The sequence below is a fragment of the Camellia sinensis genome, chromosome 3 (genome assembly GCF_055761805.1).
Source record: "Camellia sinensis isolate YWXY chromosome 3, ASM5576180v1, whole genome shotgun sequence".
NCBI classification, from domain to species: domain Eukaryota; kingdom Viridiplantae; phylum Streptophyta; class Magnoliopsida; order Ericales; family Theaceae; genus Camellia; species Camellia sinensis.
In genome coordinates, this window is record NC_138963.1 from 206,150,785 (window position 1) to 206,174,816 (window position 24,032).

General features: G+C 38.1%; 1 protein-coding gene across 1 annotated transcript; it reads left to right on the plus strand.

Annotated features, from left to right (window-relative positions):
- The first annotated feature begins 15,920 nt into the window (after nt 1-15,920).
- LOC114282108 (subtilisin-like protease SBT3) lies at nt 15,921-18,569 on the plus strand. The gene is given in 3 exon segments (XM_082922013.1): nt 15,921-16,582; nt 16,584-16,891; nt 16,894-18,569. Coding segments are annotated over 3 exon segments (2,292 nt in total). The 5' UTR covers nt 15,921-16,055; the 3' UTR covers nt 18,351-18,569.
- The last annotated feature ends 5,463 nt before the right edge of the window (nt 18,570-24,032 follow it).

The following is a 24,032-nucleotide window of genomic DNA, read 5'->3' on the forward strand; positions in this document are numbered from 1 at the left end:
TGGACTTAATGAATAGAATTTTTAAATCCTACCTTGATGAGTTTGTTGTAGTCTTTATCGATGATATTTTGATATACTCTAGAGATTGACTTGAACATGAACATCATTTGAGGACTGCTTTACAAATACTTCGGGAAAGAAAACTATTTGCTAAATTAAAGAAATGTGAGTTTTGGTTGGATGAGATTGTTTTCTTAGGGCATGTGATCAACAAGGAAGGAATTTCAGTGGACCCGCAAAAGATAGAGGCAATTATGAATTGGCCTACACCGACTAATGTAACAGAAGTTCACAATTTCATGGGCTTAGCTGGGTACTACAGGAGGTTTGTGAAGGACTTTTCGAAATTAACAGTACCTCTTACCCAATTGACACGTAAAGGACAACCATTTGAGTGGAATAGTGAAAGAGAATTAGTCTTTCATGAATTGAAGACAAGATTGACCACTGCACCAATTTTGACACTACCTTCAGGTACGGAAAATTTTGTGAATTTTAGTGATGCATCTTATAAGGGTTTGGGTTGTGTGTTAATACAGAACGGAAAGGTTATTACTTACGCCTCCCGACAGTTGAGGCCGCACAAGAAGAATTATCCAACACATGACCTAGAATTGGTCGCAGTCGTTTTTGCTTTGAAAATCTGGCGGCATTATTTGTATGGGGCAAAGTGTGAAGTCTACACGGATCATAAGAGCCTGAAATACTTCTTCACGCAGAAAGAGTTGAATATGCGTCAGAGAAGGTGGCTAGAACTGATAAAAGACTACGATCTAGAGATTCAGTATCATCTCGGGAAAGCTAATACAGTGGCTGATGCCTTGAGCAGAAAATCAACAGGGAGTATGGCTTGTTTGCTTACTGAACAAAGGGAGATTTTGCAAGACTTGGAAAGGTCTGAAATTGAAGTGGTAGTATGTGAACAGGGCGGATTGATAGCCGCTATTACAGCCGAGCCGACAATTGTTGATGAAATCAAGCAGAAACAGAAAGAGGATGAGTTCCTCAGAAAGGTAATTGATGAATTTGAGACGAGTCCAAAAGTAGAATTTAGCATTGAGAATGAAGTGTTGAAATTCCGGAACCGAATATGTGTCCCAGATATCCCTGAACTAAAGAAGAGGGTTTTAGATGAAGCCCACAGGTCCATATTTGCTATGCATCCAAGTAACAATAAAATGTATCGGGATTTGAAACAAACCTATTGGTGGCCTAAAATGAAGAAAGAGATTGCAGAATATGTGTCCAAGTGCCTTCAGTGTCAGCAAGTTAAGGATGAACATTAGAAACCAGGCGGTCTACTTCAACCTCTCCCTATTCCTGAATGGAAGTGGGAACATGTGACTATGGATTTCGTTGTTGGCCTACCTCGAACTTCTCAAGGTATGGATTCTGTTTGGGTTATAGTTGATAGACTGACTAAATCTGCACATTTTTTGTCTGTCAAAACTACATTTACTGCTTATAGATTGGCTACTATTTATGTTGATGAAATTGTTCGTTTACACGGAGTTCCGATATCTATTGATATCGATTGTGTCGGATAGAGATCCGAAATTTGTATCTAGATTGTGGAAGAGTTTGCAGGAATCTATGGGAACAGAACTAAGGTTCAGTACTGCATTCTACCCACAGACAGATAGGCAGTCAGAACAAACGATACAGACATTGGAAGATATGCTTCGCATGTGTGCTTTGGATTTTCAGGGGAGTTGGGAAGATTATTTGCCACTTGCAGAATTTGCTTATAATAACAGCTTCCAGTCCAGCATCGGTATGGCACCATACGAGGCTTTGTATGGTAGGAGGTGTAGATCACCTATCTGTTGGACAGAGGTCGGGGATAGAGCTTTGCTTGAGCCAGAAATTGTACAAGACACTTCTGAGAAAATCAAGACTATTCGTCAAAGGCTCAAAACAGCTCAGGACTGACAAAAGAATTATGCAGACGTTCGGAGAAGACCACTTGAGTATGAGGTTGGTGACCATGTGTTCATCCGTGTTTCTCCGATGAAAGGCCAAGTCAGATTTGGGAAAAAGGGCAAGTTGTTGCCCCGTTACAGTGGGCCGTTCCAAATTTTGGAGAGACTCAGTCCAGTTGCTTATAGAGTTGCCTTGCCACTGGGATTCGAGCAAATCCATAATGTGTTTCATGTGTCAATGTTGAGGGGTTACCTCCGAGACCCGTTACATGTGATTGATTATCACCGGATTGCTATTGATGAAAATATGGAATACGCTGAATGGTTGGAAAGAATTGTTGACTGACAAGTGAAAGAATTGAGAAACAAATCCATTCGAATGGTGAAAGTGGAATGGAAGGAACACTATGGGACAGATGCTACATGGGAAAAAGACGAGGAAATGCATCTACGCTATCCACATTTGTTTCCCGACGAAGGTAAATTAAGTTTGGAGGACCAAACTTCCTAAAGGGGGGAAGACTGTGATACCCCTGTTCCGTAGTATGCTAATTGGTCCTTAATTTGAGTATGATTATGTGTTTAGCATGATTTTATGTGCCATTATATGAATATATGTGATTTTGAAGTTTTATTTGTTCACCGTAGGATTATCTGTTTGAATAATCTGCTTTGGAAATTAAATTGAGGGCCTTATCGGCCACAGAACTCGAAATTGATTATACCATTGTGATTAGCGTAATTTTTAGAGCCTACGGTAAAATTTAATTGAAAATTTATTCGGGTCAGATTAAACTGATTAAATTGATGAATTAGAACCCAACTACTTTATTACTATTATATTGGCCTTAGTGGGTTTTGTTGTAAAGGCTTTATACACTCAAACTCCCTCTTAATTCTCACTTTGGCAGATATACATTCTAAGGAGAGGAGAGGGCCGGCCATTAGAGTGAGATAAGGGAGAAAATAAAATCTGTGTTTGATCTTGAAGGCTTGGAATTTGAAGTCCGACTCTAAATTGGACCATAGATTGAAGGAATTGGGCTTCTAGGTAAGCCATTGACTCTTGAATTCATAAATTGAACTTGTAATCTTGTAAGCTCAAAGTTTAATGGTGATCAAGAGCATGAATTAAATTGGTTTTGGTAAGAGGTGGTCATGCATGCATAGAATTGCTTCTAAATTGCCATAAGTTGCATAATCTAGCATGTATCATGTCAATTAAGCAAGATTTGAAGTTTGATCATGCATGCAAGCTTGGTTTTGTTGAGCTTTGTGAGAATAGGCACTACTTGCATCTTTTGAAATGGGATTGGAACTAAAAGATTGCATGCATCTTTGATTAATGAACTTATATGAGATTTGAAAGCTTGAACGATGAGTTTGCAAGAATGTTGATCTATTTTGAAGAAATGTGACCATGATTTTGAGTATTTGGCCTCCTAATACTTGTATACTCATGGCATGTAATATGTTTGCATGTTTGGAAACCAAGATTTTGAGTTTGGAACCTTTGGAGGCCGTTTGGAACTTAAGAGCACGATTCTGGGTTTTCCAGAACTTAAGAGCACGAGATAACCTCCGCTCGAGTGTAATTTTCGTGCTCCCAGCACTTTTTACAAAGTTAGATTTTCGCTCGAGCGGGATATTTCACGCTCGAGCGGGGAGCTTTTGTAGATAGGCCTTCCGTTCGAGCTCCCTAATTCACGCTCGAGCGTAATTTTGAGGTAACCAGTACTTTTACAGGCCTCTTGGGTCCGCTCGAGCAGGGAAGTCCATGCTCGAGCGGGGACCCTATTTTCTGAAATTTTATTCATGCGTTCTGTGTTTCGTTTTCTGTTCTCTTTCACTCGTAAGCACGCTTAGGCATATGATAAGCATTGTAAGTGAGTTAATGAGATAAGAATAAAGCCTGAAGAAGAATATGTAAATTAAGGGACGGATTGAATTGTTAATGACCCTTTTGTGTTCATGGAATGTGTAGGGTCAAGCTTTAGAGCGAATCCACAAGCCGATCACTATGAGTAATATCAATATTTGAAAGCTTGTCAATGTCCAATTGTTTATTTCCCTTATAAACTTTATGAGTTGCTAATTGGGATTGTGGGCAAAAGTTTGACATGATAGAAATGAATGGACCAAAGGTCGTTTTGATAGAAATGAATGGACCGAAGGTCGTTTTGACATGAATGAGTGGGCCGAAGCCCGTTTTGACATAAGTGAATGGACCTAAGGTCGTTTGGATACGAATGTATGGGCCGAAGGCCGTTTTGACGTAAATGAATGGGCCGAAGGCCGTTTTGACAAAAATGAATGGACCGAAGGCCGTTCTGACGTAAATGAATGGGCCGAAAGCCGTTTTGACAAAAATGAATGGGCCGAAGGCCGCTCTAACATAAATGAATGGGCCGAAGGCCGTTTTGACATGAATGGGAATCTGTTTGGGCCAAAGGCCAGTATGTTTGGAACTACAGTCATTTGATCTGAATTTTGTATAAGTATATATATGTTAAGCAGAAATATGCATTGGGCCCAAGGCCGTTCGGAGCATGTTGTTCTTCATATTGCTTATGTAATTTATGTATTCGATATTATTCACTGGGCTATCGCTCACGCTCATTCATGTGTTTGTAGGTGAGCCGAGGGAAGTCCAAACCCAGCCCCAGTGAAGCCTGCCAGGAACAACATGAGTTTTGGAGAGTCAGCCTTGTGTCTCACGTACGAGACCCATCCTTGCCTTTTTTTTTATGTAATTATATTTTGTCTTGTTGGCAAGGACTTTGTGTACATCTGTATATAGTTTTGATATGTGTTGACTAAGTTTGGATGATCCTGTCTGTAAAGGATTTTGTGATACTGTACTTGTCGTGGGTTATTAACATATATGTGCATGGTTTGTTTTGAGTGCATATAAGCATGGCTCTATGGACAAAGTTTTAAATTTTTGTTTCCGTTTGGCCCCTTTACTCTGATGAGTTATGTCTGTTAAGGTTTGAGGTCATAGGTAATCTCAGGATTACTGGCCGGTTATGTCCTTAACCTATAGGGGCGGGTTCGGGTCATGACAACTGGGATCTCTTTCAAATGGATGTCAAAAATGTCTTCCTTAATGGTGATCTTCTTGAGGAAGTCTACATGCAACCTCCCCCTCAGTCTGCTTATTCAGCTCATAAGGTTTGCAAACTACAGCGTACTCTCTATGGTCTCAAGCAAGCCCCACGTGCTTGGTTTGCAAAATTCAATTCCACTATCCACTTCGATTTCACCTCCAGCTCATATGACTCAGCTCTATTTGTTCAGACCACTCCTCATAGTACCACTCTTCTTCTTCTTTACGTGGATGATATGATTATCACCGGTGATGATGTGGCTGGTATTCTTAGCCTCAAACAATTTTTCAATCGTTAGTTTGAGATAAAGGACCTGGGTACTCTTAATTAATTCTTAGGGCTTAAAATCTCTCATGATTCCGATGGTTATTATTTGTCACAAGCCAAATATGCATCTGATCTTCTAGCACGTGATGGTCTTACGAATTACAAGACTACCTCTATCCTCAGACTCGTCTCACTCCTCCAGGCGAGGATTTTTTCTCTGATGCTACTCTTTATCGCCAGCTGGTTGGTAGTCTTGTCTATTTCACTGTGACTCGTCCTAACATTGGCTATGCTGTCCATGTTGTTAGTCAATACATGTCGGCTTCTCGCACCCCGCATTACACTTCTCTACTTTGCATACTTCACTACCTTAAAGGCACTATATTCCATGGACTCCACTACTCTTCTCATTCTTTTCTCGAGCTTCGTTCCTTTTCTAATGCTGATTGTGTTAGGGATCCTACTGATCGACGCTCCACCACAGGTTTTTGTTTCTTCTTAGGAGATTCTCTTCTTACTTGGCACAACAAGAAACAGTCCCTCGCGCTCTTGCTGACACTACTCAGGAACTTTTATGGCTTCGTTGGCTCCTTGTTGATATGGGTGCTTCTCCCCCTAGTGCCACTTCTCTCTATTGTGACAATCATAGTGCTATTTAGATTGCTCACGATGATGTCTTCCATGATCGCATCAAACATATTGAGATTGATTGTCATTTTATTCGACAACATGTTACACGTGGCATTGTTCATCCTCTCTCTATTTGTTCTGCCGATCAACCTGTTGATATTTTTACCAAGGCTCATCCTCCTAGTCATTTCATTGATCTAGTTTCCAAACTCAAGTTGGTTGATGCTTACCCACCTTGAGTTTGAGGGGGGGCTGTTAATGTATATATTAGATTTAAATTTATATTTATCTCATTGTATTATAGATATAGCTTATCTCTATCTCTCTTGTGGGAGGCAGAAAAAAATATATATCAACTTATTGGGCTAACCTAAAAAAGGCTTGCCAAAGGGCCAACTATTGGGCCTATTCGGCCCATCCCTGTCTATAAAAGGAAGGGACCTCATAACATATAGGTATGATCTCTCTCTGCTCCACAGAGCACAAAAACACACTTTACTATTCCTGATTCTTCATTCATGGATTCTAACTTCATCATCGGAGTGTCCCTGGCCGGTAACCCCGCTTAGGTGGCATCAACTAGATTTATCTCTTGTAGTTTCATGGAGCTGTCTTCGTTGAATCTCACCAACAACCCATGTGAGAGAATATTTCATGGTCTCACAATTGGCGTCGTCTGTGAGAACGACTGAATGAGATTAACGAAGAACACAACAAACATGTTCTTGTAAGTACAAATTTAACAACAAATTTGATTTATTTGCCCTCTGAAAATTATTTTAAGATTGGTTCTTGGATTAGATATACATATGTTTATGCTTACAAAATAGAGCTTTTTGTTCACTGTGAATCTTTTGTATCTCCTTTTTCTCTCTCTACAAATGAGTTTCACTTTTCTTGAAGAGAGCATCTTTTCGGCATATTAAAGCTGAGTGATGAAATTTTCTTGTTGAATCTATTAAAGCTGTTAGTCGGCACTTTACCAACTTATGCAAGTGCACTTCACACTGTTCATGTTGCTTGATGAAATTTCATCTTTTCTTGGAATATACATACATATATATCTATACTAACAATTTCTATGGACTCCAAACTTAGGTCTTTACTTTCTCTCTCTAAAAATTGGGAACTAACTTTTATCACCTACCTTTTCATGGAGCACTCTAGTGGTACAATCAATTCGGCTATTAAAATAAATTATATATATATATATATATAATGATATTAGAAGTTTGCCAAAAACATTGTTTCCCTTATAACCCTTACCTTTTTGCCGAGACCATGATTATGAATTTTATATATATCAGTTTGCAGAGAGCACTATTGGGAATTATATATATATATATATATATATCTATATATAAATTGCTTAGTCAACATTATTCAAAAATTCAAAAATTGCTTAGTCAACACATTATATATATATATATATATCAATTCGGCAACTTTATCAAGTTGCTTAGTCAACATTATTCAAAAATTCCCATTTCCAACATCACATCACTCGGCCAAGCATAAGTTCTTCAGCCACCTTGTTAAATTTGCATAGCCGTTCAACCATTCCCTCGCCGAGTTCCAATCCGATCAAGAGTTATTACATTGGCACTTCTCGGCCACTTAAGCAGTTTGGGAACCCACCTTACTCGGCGTTGCCATTGGCCTATCAACTCCTGTTTCTCTGCCTCCACAATTCGGTGATGCCACTCCAATTAAATCATTCGGCAATAGCAAATAGCCGACCGACTGCGTTGCCAAGATAAAGTCGAAGACCAAATAGTATAAGGAAATATTTTTGGCACAATCAAAGATGAATTACTGATCCAGCTTTCGACAACCCAAACATACTAGCCTAGCTTGGCACAGCCAACACACACTATTCGGCAACCACCAACGAACCAACTTACATCCACCGGCCCAATGAACAAGTTGGCAACTTTTCGGCTTATTCGGCAACTTTTATTTTCATTCACTTTGCATAGTATCACTCATCGACGTATTATCAACAAAGTTTCGACGACTTAATTGTTTTATTGCATTACCTCTGCATGTTATCAACTTATTCGGCTTGTTCGTCAACTTACTCGGCATATTATCAGGAGCAAATTAATATCAACTTTGCATTTTATCTAGCATGGAGAACTTGTGTGGCTCTACGCTCTCGGCATAAAAATAGCACCGTGACTTACTGAAATCCACATCTAACAATACCAGAGGATTCGCGTCGACTCAAGGAGTCCAAAGCCACTAACTAGAGAAGCAAAAAAGTAACTGATGTTGCCGATAGTTACGCAACAGCCCATATTTTCAAAACCTACAATTTTCAACATTGTCGAAATCAAGTTTTGATTACACCAATGTAAAGTATTCATCGAGACGAGTCCAACACAAAACATCGCATCAAAATCGGAGCTAAAATGAAGTCGTATGAGCCAATTGGAATTTGGCCCAAAAATCACATATATTGCCGAAGAAGACGACCCAGGAGTTGGCAAAACGTAAGAAATTATTCGGTGGATTGCAGCTAAGTTACATCTTGTAATAACCAAATAATTAAGTTCAAATATATATAATGCACAAAATATGGACACAAGGCATGTCATGGCAAAGTGGTTAAGTGTTAATCTTTTATCATAAGAGCGCAGGTTCAACTCTTGCCAGCCACACTAATTTTCTTTTATTTTTTGCAATATAAGAGTAATTATCCAGTGGATCACACAGCACCAGTCTCCATTGATCTGAGTCATCAGAATCATTTTGGCTACAACTACGCCATCAGGAATCCGATTACAGCGATCCCATAGTCGTTTCCAACTATTTTGAGCATTCTGAACACATCTGTACGGTCTAATTTTGCAAATTCCATACCCAAAATTTGTAGATTTTATATGTAATGTCACATATCGCAACTCAAACAATACTTTTTGCCGCCAAGCCTGGCATTTGATCAATGCCGCATTCAACAATTTTGGCGTCTTCCCCCCACTATAACAACCCGCATCATTCGGCAATTTTGGCTCAAGTATATTCCGAATTGCTTCTGAATAACCACTGTCATTCGTAAGCAATAGGCCAATGTTATTCAGAAGGAATAGGGCAACTATACTTTGTTCTCGGCTTACTTCTCGGCATGTTGGCCACCGTCCAATCTAAATTTCTTCCAAATACCTAACGTCATTCGTAAGCAATGGGGCAACAGCGATCCAATGTTACATATTCACAAAAATGGAAGCAATTTTCTAACAAATTCCATGACAATGGTACAATTTAATCGGCTTAAATGCTTATCGCCGAACTCACTGAACAACTGTTACACTCACTTGGCGCTTTCAATTCGGCCACTCGGTAGTTCAACTGACCGGCATGCAATTTCAGCAACAGGATCTTGGGGCGAGGATACAATCCTCCGTCTTCCCTGATAATTCATTGTGTTACCCGTGTTACCTTGGCCATTTATTAGCCGATCATCATCTCGGTACCTCTCTTGTGCATGCATACTCGGCAAACTTGGTATAAACATTGCAACGAAATTTACTTTAGTTACAAACTCCAGCTCCTTTTCACACCGCTCCAAACAAGCGCCAGTTTTGGGGCAATACATTACACACTTGGCAGTCGACCGTTCGCATTTAGCAATCGGCAGTTCGCATATTTTTGCACGCCGTCATTTTACCAAAGCCGAATCTACCCCACCACATAGGGCAATGGGGCAAGTCCAATCTGCATTCCTTTCGACTAACGTCTATCATTCGAAAGCACTGGGGCAAGTCTACATTGGACTAAACGTAAACCGAACAATGCTAATTGTCCCAAAATTTATTCGGCAATTAAATAGTTGGCCTAATATCTATTTGGCCATTCCTTACAAGTGGAGCAATATTCTTTGTGATTAACACGTCTACCTCATTCGGTGCTGGCCATCACTGACATAGGATGCATTATTCAAAGTCCTTGCCATATTGGCACTTGGTCGCCACTTAAAATCAGTAAAGTCTCTAAGTACAGTGTAATCTTCGCACACGACACGAAGCGCCATCAGCAAAGGCCTACACCCATGTCTGGGGTTTATAATACCACGGCCTACGCCCTTGCCCGAGGTTATAATACCACGGCCTATACCCATGTCGGGGGGTTAGAATACCACGGCCTACACCTACACTCGGAGGTTAGAATACCGCAGCCTACACCTTCACCCGGGGGTTATAATACCGTAGGTCTACACCCTCACCCGGGGGTAATAATACTGTGGTCCATTTTTGGGCTGTTATATCTACTTTATTTAAACTGTCTTATTTGGTTCAGGCAATCGTTTTCATGCTCGGCATATAGAAATATTTCTAGCTCGACACGCAAGTCCATATTTGGAAGCAATCTTTGCACTCGGCAATATACTACACCCTTCCCCGGGGTTATAATTCCGCGACCTACACCCTCACCCGGGTGTTATAATGCCACAGGTCTACCGCCGAGTGAACCCTCACTCGGGGGTAATAATACAGTGGTCCATTTTTTGGTTGTTATATCTACCTTATTTAAATTGTCTTATTTGGTTCAGGCAATCGTTTTCATGCTCGGCATATAGAAATATTTCTAGCTCGGCACGAAAGTCCATATTTGGAAGCAATCTTTGCACTCGGCAATATACTACACCCTTGCCCGGGGTTATAATACCACAACCTACACCCTTGCCCGGGGATTATAATACCGTGGCCCACCGTTATAGAGATAGTATTACTTACTGGGCTTTAGCTCACCTCTCTCCTTTATATACATATATTTGTACATACATTCATACATACATGCGTTCATCCAATCATTCATTCATTTGTGTTATTCATTTATCCAATGTATTCTTTGTCAAAGGACCTAACATCTATTTGAGCAGCATAACTCGACAATAAAAACTCTCATTCCTTCTACCGAAGACAATGAAAGTTTTGGGGCAATTGTGGGAGCCAGAAAAAAAAATATATCAACTTATTGGGCTAACCCAAAAAAGGCCTGCCAAGGGGCCAACTATTGGGCCTATTCGGCCCATCCCCGTCTATAAAAGGAAGGGATCTCATAACATATAGGTATGATCTCTCTCTGCTCCACAGAGCACAAAAACACACTTTACTATTCTTGATTCTTCATTCATGGATTCTAACTTCATCATCAGAGTGTCCCCGGCCGGTAACCCCAGTTGGGTGGCATCAACTAGATTTATCTCTTGCAAGTACATGGAGCTATCTTCGTTGAATCTCACCAACAATCCATGTGAGAGAATATTTCATGGTCTTACATCTCTCTATCTCTATATCCTTGTATCTCTATCTCTCTATCTCTATCTTCATCTATACTTATTTAGATTTGTTTTCAGCCTATAAATACAGACTCTCTTATTGTATTCAATTTAATTCAATATAATACAGATACACATTGTCCATGTTTCTTTCGACCATTCTAACATGTATATATTAGATTTAGATTTATATTTATCTCCTTATATTGTAGATATAGCTTATCTCTATCTCTCTTTATCTCTATCTCCTTCTATATTTATCTAAATTTGTGTTCAGCCTATAAATACAGGCTCTCCTATTGTATTCAATTTAATTCAATATAATACAGATACACATTTTTCATATTCTTTTCAACCATTCTAACATGATAAACATCAGCAGGTTGAGTTTTGAGTGTGTGAATGTACAATGTATGTAATGCGTGTTCACATTGCTACCTACACTAACCATACTGACTGTGTGACGGTGAACACGATAGGTCTAGGACACAAACATACCAATGTAAAACATAGAGAGATGTGGGTTTCAAACCATAACACCACACCAGCAACAGAATGACGCATAAAAAATGGAAATAAAAAACACAAGCATACAATCGACCCATACCGTGTGTAATTCTAGACACTGAATCCGAACTTTAGGCGACCACAATACGCCGTCAAACCTAGCAACGTGAACAACTTCACACAATGAAACCCAGCAACGTGACCAACTGCACAACACACATGGCAATGTTTACACCCCTAAACAACACCCAAACACAAACCCTAGATACCCACAAAATCTTGCCCATATTTGATCTTTCCAAAAATATGCAAAGCAAAGCAAACGTAATAAACTAAATTCAAAATCCCTTTGGAAACGTTACACACCACGAATAAAGGGGAAAAAAGTCACCAAATCGATTCTAAAATTAGCAAATGGGATCTTGCGGATCATATTACCAAAAAAAAAAAAAAAAGACTTCCTAGAGTTTTAAAAAACAAAGAGGACTCCATAGAGTAAAACTCTCTCAAATGAGATTTTCAATAATTTTTCCTTCAAAAAATTAAATAGAAAAAAATTGTAGATGGGATAATGTCAAACCATTTCTTCTAATCTCCACTTCCTTAATAAGGTTACCTTGTTTGACAATATTAAACAAAATATGAAAGGGTAAAAATCTGCCTTTTTTTAAGTGGCAAATTGGACAAAAATTGTGAGAGTAAAAATGTGTTCCTTAATTCACCTAAACCTTTTATTTTCCAAAACCAAAGCCTTACATCATGTACAGTAAAAATTCCAATCGACACCATTAAAGTAATTTTCGAAAGTCAAGCTCTAAAATTAACCTTTTTTTTATATTATTTTTTCACAAATCTACAATTTCTTTAGCAATCAAGATCCCCTAAGATTTTCCTTTCTTTTTCTTTTATAAAAGCAAAGATTTGCCCCCTTTTTTTTGTCTTTTACAAAAGATAAGTTTCATCAATAATATTAGGAGGACCATTTTAATTATGTTCAAAATGATCTTAACTAATATTTTGTAACTACAACTAATACAATTGATGGACATATATAATTAAGTATGAATTTTATTAACATTTACCCTAAAGATACTTATTAAAAATATGAAATATGGATAAATTATTTATAAAAGTGTGTTATAAAAAATATATTTTAAAATTTTGTTAATCAATATTTTTAATACACTATAAACAAAACTCAACAAATAGATACATATTATATGGACATTACACAAAATTAGAGATGGAAATTTGAACCCGGTCAGAGAGGGACCCGACCCCCCGACCCCGAATTGAGCGGATTTTTTCCGAAAAATACCCCCGACGGGGCGGAGACGGTATTCAAAAATTAATCCTGATCAGTTTCGGGCCGGGGACGGGGATAAGTGTCCCCAGCCCTGTACCGCGCCCAGCCCCGTCCCCGGCCCCGATTATCCCCAATGTGAAATTACTCTTTTGCCTATATATATATATATATATATATAAGCATCAGTGTTTCTCACTTTCACTTTTCTCCCTTATCTCACTTTCACTTCTCTCTCTGTGTCTCACTCACAGTCGCGTCTCTCATCTCTCTCTCTCTCCCTTACTCACTAATTTCTCTCTCTCTCTCTCTCTCTCTCTCTCTCTCTCTCTCTCTCTCAGATCCACCACCACCACCACCGCCACCGCGTCTCTCATCCAGATCCGCCGCCGCCGTTGTCCAGCTCGCATTGCCGCTTCACCTCCATCGTCGACTCTGCACCTCCGTCCATCTCGTCACTCTCGCACCTCTATCTACCTCGCACTGCCGCTCCACCTCCTCTGTCGTCCATCATGTCGATCTTCTCTGTCGTTCGCCGCAGTTCATGCCTCCGTTGTCCTCTCTCTCTCTCTCTCTCTCTCTCTCTCTTTCTGAGATCTGAGATCTGATGGTTATGTTATTGTTGTTGATAATGATTTGTTGATGCACAGATCTGTTGATCTCAGATCTATTAATGATTTTGTGTTCTTGAGTTGTGATCTGTCTTCTTTTTTTTTAGACTATTGCTTTTTTTTTTCCTTCTTCATTTAATATCAATGAATCAGACTCTACAATTGAACAAAAACATGTTCCTAGATGTGCACAGATTTTTTAATTTAAAAATTGTTTGGCAGATAAAAAAAACAAAAAAAAATCAGACCAGCTGCTATATTTCGGGGAATTTGTGGGGTCGAGGATACACGATCCCCGATTGGGGACGGGGACGGGGACGGGGGCGAGGGGGAGATGGGCTCCCCGTCGGGGATCGAGGGCGGGGGCAGGGGCGGGGAATTTCTTACTATCAGGGATCGTGGGCAGGGAGTGCAGTCCCCGGCCTCGGCCCGCCCCGTTGCCATTCCTACACAAAATGGACCCTTATCCCAAACTGCGCCCAAGACACCTGGTCCGGCATTGAAAAGAACAAAGACTTTGACGCATTCGTTTGGCGTGCCAAAAAGTCTAATTTTTTTTTTATTTTAGTAAAAGAAAATGTTAAAAAATTAATAAGACAGAATATCACATCTAAATCATAATCATTTTATTTTTTCTCTCACAAAAGTCAAAAAAATCAAAAAGTCTATCATCAATTAGGCGTTTTAGTCCCAAACTAAAATAGCCAAAAAGTCCTACATCCCAAACGAACCCTATGTAAGAATTGCTTAAAAGTTGAAAACAAACATAGACACATCTCATTTTTAACCAAATAGTTCAAAAATTATATAGCTCAGTATTAATAATTCAATATATTACATTTCCCTCCTATCCTTTTATCCAATCTGTTTAAACAAACAATGATAAAAAAGTTTAATAGGATTAAGATTACATACATTTGTGACAGTAAAAAATGGAGGATTAATCAGTGTGTTTAGTTTGAATTTTTTGGATTAAGTTTTTTGAAAGTTGAGTTTTTTGATTTTCGTGTTTTTTTTTAATTTTTAGTGAATATTTTTAAAATTTTAAACATTTTTTTACTTTTTTAAATGCACCTTACTTAGATGTATCTGAAAAGTAAAATTTTTGTGAAAAAATATTTTAAACAATTAATAAATATATTAAAATATAAAAAACGTACTGAATTCTCATAATTTTTTTTGTATTTATGGTATTTAGTGAATTTTTGAAAGTCTTTTACCAAATTTTTTACTTTTTAGGTATATTTATGTTAGGTATGTCAAAAAATTAAAAAAATATTTAAAATATTAAAAAAATTCAGTAAAAAATAAAAAAAATACGAAAAATAAAAAAGTAAAATTTTCTGAAAAGTATTTTTAAAAAACTCTAAGCAAGCATATTCCATAGTATTAGATTACCACAATAATTCATGTTCTTTTCCAAAAGATTTCCAGTTTCTTTGATTACCTTCACAGGTCCCCCATTTTTTTTCCCCAACAATTAATATTTATTTAGTTCATTGAAATGAGAGAGAATAGCCTCGTTTTGAAATATAATAGACATATTAGATGATGATTGATTAAGAAGTACAAACACGTGGTATTCTAAAAATATTTTATAATTTCCCATTCCGCATTTTATTAGCCAATGTGTTTCGCACATTACTTTCGTGTCAATTGAGTTGATTGGCTAAGGCCCATTAAATTAGCTAATTTTATTGTTTGAAATATTAAATAAAAATAGCATATAAATTCACCTTTTATACTTCTCTATAGTTGATATATAAAACTGATAATTGATTAATAATTAAAAAACACATAAGAGATAACATTGCCTTACATATTTTAATAAACTATCATATTTTTAATTTTGAAAAATGAATCTAATTTTTGAATTAGAGTTGTCCTACTCATATTAAATACAACATGATAGATAAATATAGTTTGTAATACTCTTTTTATTACAATAAAGTTATAGACTCAAAATTCATATAGAAGAATTTATTCAAAAAAAATAAAGTATAATCTAAATTTAATCCTTATGCAGTGAGCTCACACTTTTAAGTGGATACACTTTTTAATATATATATATATATATATATTTTGTGAATATGTACTAATTTTGAGTTCCTAAAATTTCTCATTTTGTTAACTTCAACCAGCATCCGTAGTACAAGAACATGGTGCCCTGGAAAATGTTACGTGTGGGTGTACGGCACGAAACGTTTTCAAATTGGAAAGAGCTTGAGAGTGATGATCACCAAGTGTGTGGATAAAATAGTTAATTAAGCATTAATATATATATATATATATACAGTTGTATAAGTTTGACAAAGTTGGAAATTTTAAAATGAAGGAAGATCTTGGCTTCCCATACCTGCTATTCCTCTATATAAGGGGCCACACCAATTCCAAGTTCAAAAAAACACCATTAATTCTTTATCCATGGCTACTCACCTTCCCTTGCATGTTTGTCTCATTTCTCTGATAATCCCTCCCTTCATTTCCAATTTGGCACAGTCCGACAATTACATAATCCACATGGACTTGTCTTCTATGCCCAAAGCCTTCCCTAGCCGCCATAGTTGGTACTTAGCCACCATTGCCTCCATTTTAGACAACACTAAAGCTCCCACCACCACCGCCACCGCCACCGCCACTTCCACCGCCTCTAAACTCATCTATGGTTATGGTAATGCTATCCATGGTTTTAGTGCAAGTCTTTCTCCATCCGAAATTGAAGCCATTAAAACATCCCCCGGCTACGTTTCTTCCTATAGAGACATGCCGGTCAGAGTCGACACCACTCATTCCTCCCAATTTGTTGGTCTTAATTCGGTCTCGGACGTGTGGCCTGTGGCGGACTATGGCAGAGACATCATAATTGGGCTTGTCGACACGGGGATTTGGCCTGAGAGCAAGAGCTTCGACGACGATGGAATGACCAAAATTCCATCAAGATGGAAAGGAGAGTGAAATTGGCACCCAATTTAACTCCTCAATGTGCAACAAGAAACTCATCGGAGCTCGATTCTTTAACAAAGGCCTACTTGCAAAATTCCCGAACTTGACAATTTCAGTGAACTCTACCCGCGACACGGACGGCCACGGCACCCACACCGCCTCCTCGGCAGCAGGGAATTATGTCGAGGGTGTGTCCTATTTCGGCTATGCCTCGGGCACTGTTCGAGGCATAGCTCCACGGGCCAGAGTGGCCATGTACAAGGCCTTGTGGAACGAAGGCGTGTACACGTCAGACATTCTGGCGGCGATTGATCAGGCAACGCGGACGGCGTCGATGTCATGTCCCTGTCTTTGGGCATTGATGGAATCCCGTTGTACGAAGACCCTATAGCCATAGCCACATTTGCAGCCTTAGAGAAGGGTATTTTTGTCTCTACATCTGCCGGAAATGAGGGACCGTTCCTTGAATCTCTTCACAATGGGATACCTTGGGTTCTTACTGTCGCTGCGGGTACCATAGACCGCAAATTCAGTGCTAATATTACTCTTGACAATGGCATCACCCTCACAGGAACATCTCTTTATCCCGGAAATTCAACTTCTTCGACTCTTATTTTTTTGAATACGTGTGACGATTTCGAAGAACTGAAAAAGATTGGGAACAAGATTGTGGTGTGCGAGGACAAGAACGATTTGCTAGGCGAACAAGTTCACAACGTTAAGAATGTAAATGTTACTGGTGGGATTTTCATAACGAACAACACCGACATAGAACTCTTCACCCAGAGCACATTTCCAGCTGTGTTTTTAAATCTTCAGAATGGGAAAATTGTTCTAGACCACGTTAAAACAAGCGGTGACCCGAAAGGAACGATGGAATTTCAAGGAACCAGCCTCGGCACTAAGCCAGCTCCGAAAGTGGCTAGCTATAGCTCGAGAGGGCCGTCCCAGACGTGCCCTTTCGTGCTCAAGCCGGACCTTATGGCTCCCGGATCACTAATCTTGGCCTCGTGGCCTCAACAAATTCCGGTAGTGACTGATTTGAATTCGGTCGGGCAGCTTTTTAATAACTTCAATATTTTGTCGGGAACGTCCATGTCGTGCCCGCATGCTGCTGGAATCGCAGCAATTCTGAAGGCGGCGAGACCTGAGTGGAACCCCGCCACCATCAGATCTGCCATGATGACAACATCATATTCGACAGACAATACTTTCAGCCCTATCCAAGATATTGGGAATGGTAAACCCGCCACTCCGCTTGCCATCGGAGCTGGCCATGTCGATCCAAACAAGGCCTTAGACCCTGGACTCATATACGATTTAAAAACAGAAGATTACGTGAATCTTCTCTGTGCATTAAATTACACCATGAAGGAAATACAAGCAATCACGAGGTCATCTTCTTATGTTTGTTCAAACCCATCTCTAGACCTGAACTACCGATCTTTCATTGCATTCTTCAATGCAAATGACTCGCAATCGGATTTGAACACTGTAAAAGAGTTTCAAAGGACTTTGACTAATGTAGGAGAGAGAATGACAACTTATGTTTCAAAACTGAGTCCAATGGAGGGATTCAAAGTTAGGGTTGTGCCTGAGAACTTGGTTTTTACAGAGAGGTATGAGAAGCAAAGCTATAAGTTGGAGACAGAAGGTCCAAGATTGATGAAAGAGATGGTGGTATATGGTTCACTGAGTTGGGTGGAGGTTGGAGGAGGGAAACATGTAGTCAGAAGTCCCATAGTGGCAACAAGCATAAGTTCAGAGCCACTTTGAGAGCAGAGATAACTCATAACTTGTCTGCATCATCAACACACTTGATCATTTCCTTTCCTGAATAAAGTTTTTCTCATTTTTTTTTTGGTCACATGGTAATTTTAATTGGTGAAGAAGATTTGAGATGAATGCATGGGTGCAGAGTGATATCTGATAATCTTGATGGGAAGTGGCTCGACAAGTCACTTTCATATTGTTAAATGTGGGTAATTTTTCATATTTGTTATGTAATCGAGGAACAAATGATAATTTCTTAATATATGTTATGATTTTTCATTTATTCAAAATATGATGTAGAAATATGTTGATTGCTAAATTAATTAAAATTTTAACTTGTCTTTAAGTATTATTCAGTGTGTTTGGCTTTAGTTTTTTAGATTCAATTTTTTGAAAATTTAGTTTTTTATTTTTCGTGTTTTTTTTTGTTTTTAGTAAATATTTTTTAAATTTTAAGCAATTTTTTTTTTTTACTTTTTTAGATGCACCTTACTTAGATGTATCTAAATAGTAAAATATTTGCAAAAAAATATTTTTAAAAATTAATAAATATACAAAAATAAAAAAAAATGTACTAAATTTTCATATTTTTTTTTTGTATTTACTGTATTTTTTAAAGACTTTTTTCACAAATATTATATTTTTTAAGTGCATTTATGTTAGGTGTGTCTAAAAAATTTTAAAAAAAATCTTAAAATATTAAAAAAAATTCATTGAAAATATTAAAATACGAAAAATAAAAATATAAAATTTTTTGAGAACTGTTTTCTAAAAACTATAACCAAACAAACTGATTATTTTTATCAGATAGGTATGAATAATTTTATTATTTATATCCTCAAAACATAAGTCAAGCTAAACAAATAAATATTGAATTAACATAATCAAACTAAACATATAAAAGCTGGATTATTGTAATATGAGGATAGAACTGTCACATGCTCATGCATACAGATCCCAGATAGAGCAGAAGATGGTGCAATTCCAAAACTCAATAATGAACAAATACAGCTAAAATTATTACGTGGTGTTTTGATGATTCGGTAAAAAATTGATTTTTTGACTTTTTTAGCTTATTTTATTTTTTTGTGGATAAATTATGCGAAAGGTGATGTGACTCAAAATAGATAAAAAATTAAAAATTGACTTTTTACCAATTTTCCAAAAGCCTACTTATGGGACAACTTTCTCACTCTCTCACGCACAAGTTTTCTGTCTCTCGTGCAGAGGGGAACCCATAATTTGATCATTTTGGATAAAAACCAGCTCATCTTATTATATACTATCAAAGATAATTGTCCAATTATATGATATTCCAATAGTATACCAAAATATTATATTAACAATAATTATATTAAATGATATTGAGATATGAATGACGTGGTATCAATATTGTATTAAAATTTTACTTAAAAAGTAGATATCCCATGTATTAATAAATATGGATTTTATTATCTCCATGTCTAATATCAATATATTTTTTTTATTATAAAATAATGATATATATTCAAAATAAATACAAACTTCAATCACCCATTTTTAATATAAATTTGGTATCAGATTGGTGTCTAACTAGAGGTTCACGAGTCTCCCCTTCAATACATCCAAAAATAATAATAATAATAATAATAATAATAATAATAATAATAATAATAATAATAAGAAAGAAAGAATAGTAGGCATCTTGTCTTTTTCGAGTTTTTATTTCGTCACAATTGAATAAAGACAGAAAAAATATCATACAATAATTTTAGAGATCACATGAAAGTTAGAGGTATTCAAGAAATTAAAACTTTTGTTTCTGCTGGACCACAAGGACGGAAAGCAAACTTACTAGAAAATTATTTTATATATACACTTGACGAAAATATGTGTTTTCATCTATTACAAGTTATACTTTTATTTTAAGAGTATTCTTGAACTTAAAATAAGAGTAATATTATATGTATAAACATAAATTTCTCATAAAATATGTATAATAAAATAACGTGGCCTTTTATAAACATTTTATTTTAACAATAATGTTAGGGACTCAAAAATTTGTCCCAAAAAATTTCAAAAAAAGTATTGTGATTGTGGGAGCTGAAAATAAGTTATACTTGAAAATGACAAACAGAGCATCCGAGACTGTCTAAGATGGGCCAAATAAGGCCAAAGCCCACCGAACTACGTCATTATCGAATAAACGTTCGAATAAACATGAAAATATTGGGGAGTGCTGAATAGCAAGTATTTACGCTGAACAATAGTGTCGAGTGAGTTGGACGAGTCGGCATGACCCCATTAGGTGGGACCAGACTGTCCCTTTCAAAGAAGTATAGTAAGGGATGGGCCCTGACAGAATGATGATGAAAGGTTAAGTTGCATGGAGTAAAGATCAATGAGAGTGACTCTATAAAAAGATGAGGGAGGCTGGAGAAACAGGGAGATAAAAAAAAAATAAAAAAAAAATGAACCTTGAACCTTAAGAAACCAAAAAACACTAATCTTTCTACAGAGACTAACTTGCCCGTCGGAGTGTTAATTCCGGAAACACCGTCCAGAGTTTTATTTCCATTTCAGGTGACAACTATGAAGATCCTACAAGGGCTTGATAGAAGGAGTATTACATAACCACTTACTTACAATTGGCGTCGTCTGTAAGAATACTCAAACTCATCCATAGCAAATCCAAACCAAGGTCCTCCAATCACTGGAGTTGATAATGCTACAGTAGGGGTAACCTCGGGTCCAGAAGAAACCATTACAAGGAGGTCCCTGAATTTTGATCTGCTAACCCCATTTCAACCATCAACATCCATAGAGGATGACATGCAAACCTTAATGAGTCAAATACAACATAGTGAGCATTGTCTCAAAGACATGGCATCAGAGAACGAGTGCTTGCGCCAGGAGTTGGCAAAATCCCAACAACCGCCACCTTCCCGTGAGTGCGATCGGTCGCCAAGAATGCAGAAGAAGCGACAACGTCAGTATCGAGGGCATGGTAGCAGTACGTTTGATTCCTCTTGAGAAAAACCCAAAAAGCGAGGCCAGTTAAATATGTCTAGCTCATTCGATAGGGGCAGTCCTCCGCAAGTGCAACACGAACGTAAAAAGAGAAACGATGATTCAAATTCAGAGGACAAGCATGATCTTTCATACGACGTATTGCCAAGGTTGTCTTGCCTAAGAAGTTTAAAAAAACCATCATTCATTCTCTACAATGGAAAGTCAGACCCCATGGATCACGTTCGTCATTACAAGCAAGCAATGACACTGCATGCAAACGACGAGGCACTCATGTCCCAAATAATCCCCAATAGTTTGGGACCGTTCACCGGCAGATGGTATTACAAGTTTGAGCCGGCTTCGATTGAGAGTTTCCATCAACTCCAAAAATTCTTCAAGGCTAGATTTATTACCAATGAAACCCAGCCGAAACAAGCAGACTCTTTGTGGGCAACGAAAATCAAGTCAAGCGAGACTTTACGCGAGTACTCGGTACAGTATTAGGAGTGCTTTAATTTAATAAATGACAATTGCAATGATTCCATGGCAATCACTGCCTTCAAGATGGGACTGCACCCCGATGTCCCGCTCAGAAGTTCGCTGACTCGAAGGGCCCCTAATACAGTTTTGGCCTTAATGAAGAAGGTTGAAGAATATTAAAAGATAACGCAATCCGATTTAAAGCCAGACTGCAGGCTGTGGATTCGACAGCACTTATCTTGGTGTAGTCGCTAGCTACTGCACTACTGAACGAAACCCCAAGAAACCCAAAGCCAAAAGACCGATCAAAAATGGAGAACCACCGAGATTCGCACTAACTGAACAAAGAATACTAGGTGGAAAATAGGCACTCTAGGCAGTCAGATAAGAAAGATCCAACATTTGACTTCCTTCAAATGGTCAACAAAGATGTCTGGCCCTCTATACATAAGACGGAAAGGCCTGAGATGTGAATATCACAAGGACCATGGGCATTCAACTAACAAATGCTACGTCTTGAAGGATCATTTGGAAGACCTAGTCCAGTCTGGCCAACTAGCAAAATACCTTCCAAAAGGGATTGACCCACCAGGTGTACTCGTCGTACGCCCTAATTCAACTCCACTCGGCGTAATCCATATGATATATAGCTTATCTCCGCCAAGCAGATTAAATACAATCCAATCGCAACAATCCTCCCAACCCAGTTGTAGACACCCCATTTTTGACTGCCCTTAAAACTTGGGCGTTACTGATGGTTTACTTGGTGGTGAAACTTGTGCAGTGCAAAGGTTTGGTTTCTTTGGCAAGGAGAGAGTCAAATCCCAACCTTACACCCCATTTTGAATGGTTTTTAGACCTTAAAACCCTCTCTTTCAAAATATTTTTGAAAAATGATTCTACGATGTTTCGATGCTCGCATTTTGTTAAATATTGCGCTTTTCGATAAACTGAGCAAGGACAAAGTGAAAATGAATGAAAGAGAGATGAAATCTTTGAAAAATATTTCAAAACACCTTGTTTAGGGATTTGGAATCGAAGAAAATGAGAGAGGAGAGAAGAAAACTAGTTGAGGAGAAGTTCGGCATAAATTCGGGTAGGATCGAAACTGCGCAGCTTCACCAAAATAGGCATAACTTTTTGCACAGTTGGAATTTTGATGCAAGGCTGCCACCATTGGAAAGCTTACTTCTGGGGCTTCAATTTGGACACTTTCCAGCCACTTTTTGGCCTTGCCAGCAACTTGCCGCCACTATCTCTTCTTGTAGACCAGAAAAAGTAGATGGCTGACCAGTGCAAGTAGCTGGCCGACCACTTCAACTGGTCGGCAGCTTTCCTGCACTTTCTGCAAATATTTTCCATGACAGCTGTGCTAGCTGTTAGGCACAGAAAACATCCTCCATACACGTGTATGAAGGGATTGCTTGGAGCCTCTAGCTTGTCAAACAAGTTTGGAGCATGATTATCTATAAAAGGGAGCCTCCTCCCTCTTGCTTTAGGTTCAAAATTTTGCCTTGGAGCTATACATACACTTCTATCTCTATATTGCTCCTTTCTCTTCATATTTGTGCTTGAAAGTGCCATTTATTCACACTTTTGCACACAAACACATAGTGAAACACCACACTCTTGTTGCCGAGGCACCTTGAAGCTGGTTTTGGAGTTTTTGGATTGGTTTTGGTCAAAAAAGGTTGCTGGAGTTGCTGCTTTGAAGTTGTTCTTCAAGGGTGAGTTTCTAACCCCTTAAACCTTTGTTTTTTTATTAAGCTTTTGACCCTACTTGCATGTTGTTTTAGACTTAACTTTCAACTGCAAAAAGTTCTAATTTTAAGTTCTTGAAATGTTTGTTTAAGGTCTCTTTGGTGTTGGGCATGGTCTACCCCCTTTTGTGCCTTGTTTTGCCTTATTTTGGGCCATCACTTTAGGCCTTTGTGATGACCTTTGTTTGGCCTCTTCACCACTGAATTCCAGAGGAATTTCAGTGGTGGAAACGTGGTTTTGAGGCCCCAAATGGGTGGGGGTTGTCCCCCCATCCTCTTCTCTTGTTTGCTTGTGTTGATGGCCTATCAAAAGAACATGTATTTATATCTTCTTGAGGCTTTGTTTGAGCACTTTTTTGTGACTTTTTAGACCTGCCATGACTCTGTTTTGGGCTGTCTTGGTCACTTCTTGCATTCTTCTTATACTTGTAGTGTAAAGCTACTTGTAGCCTTA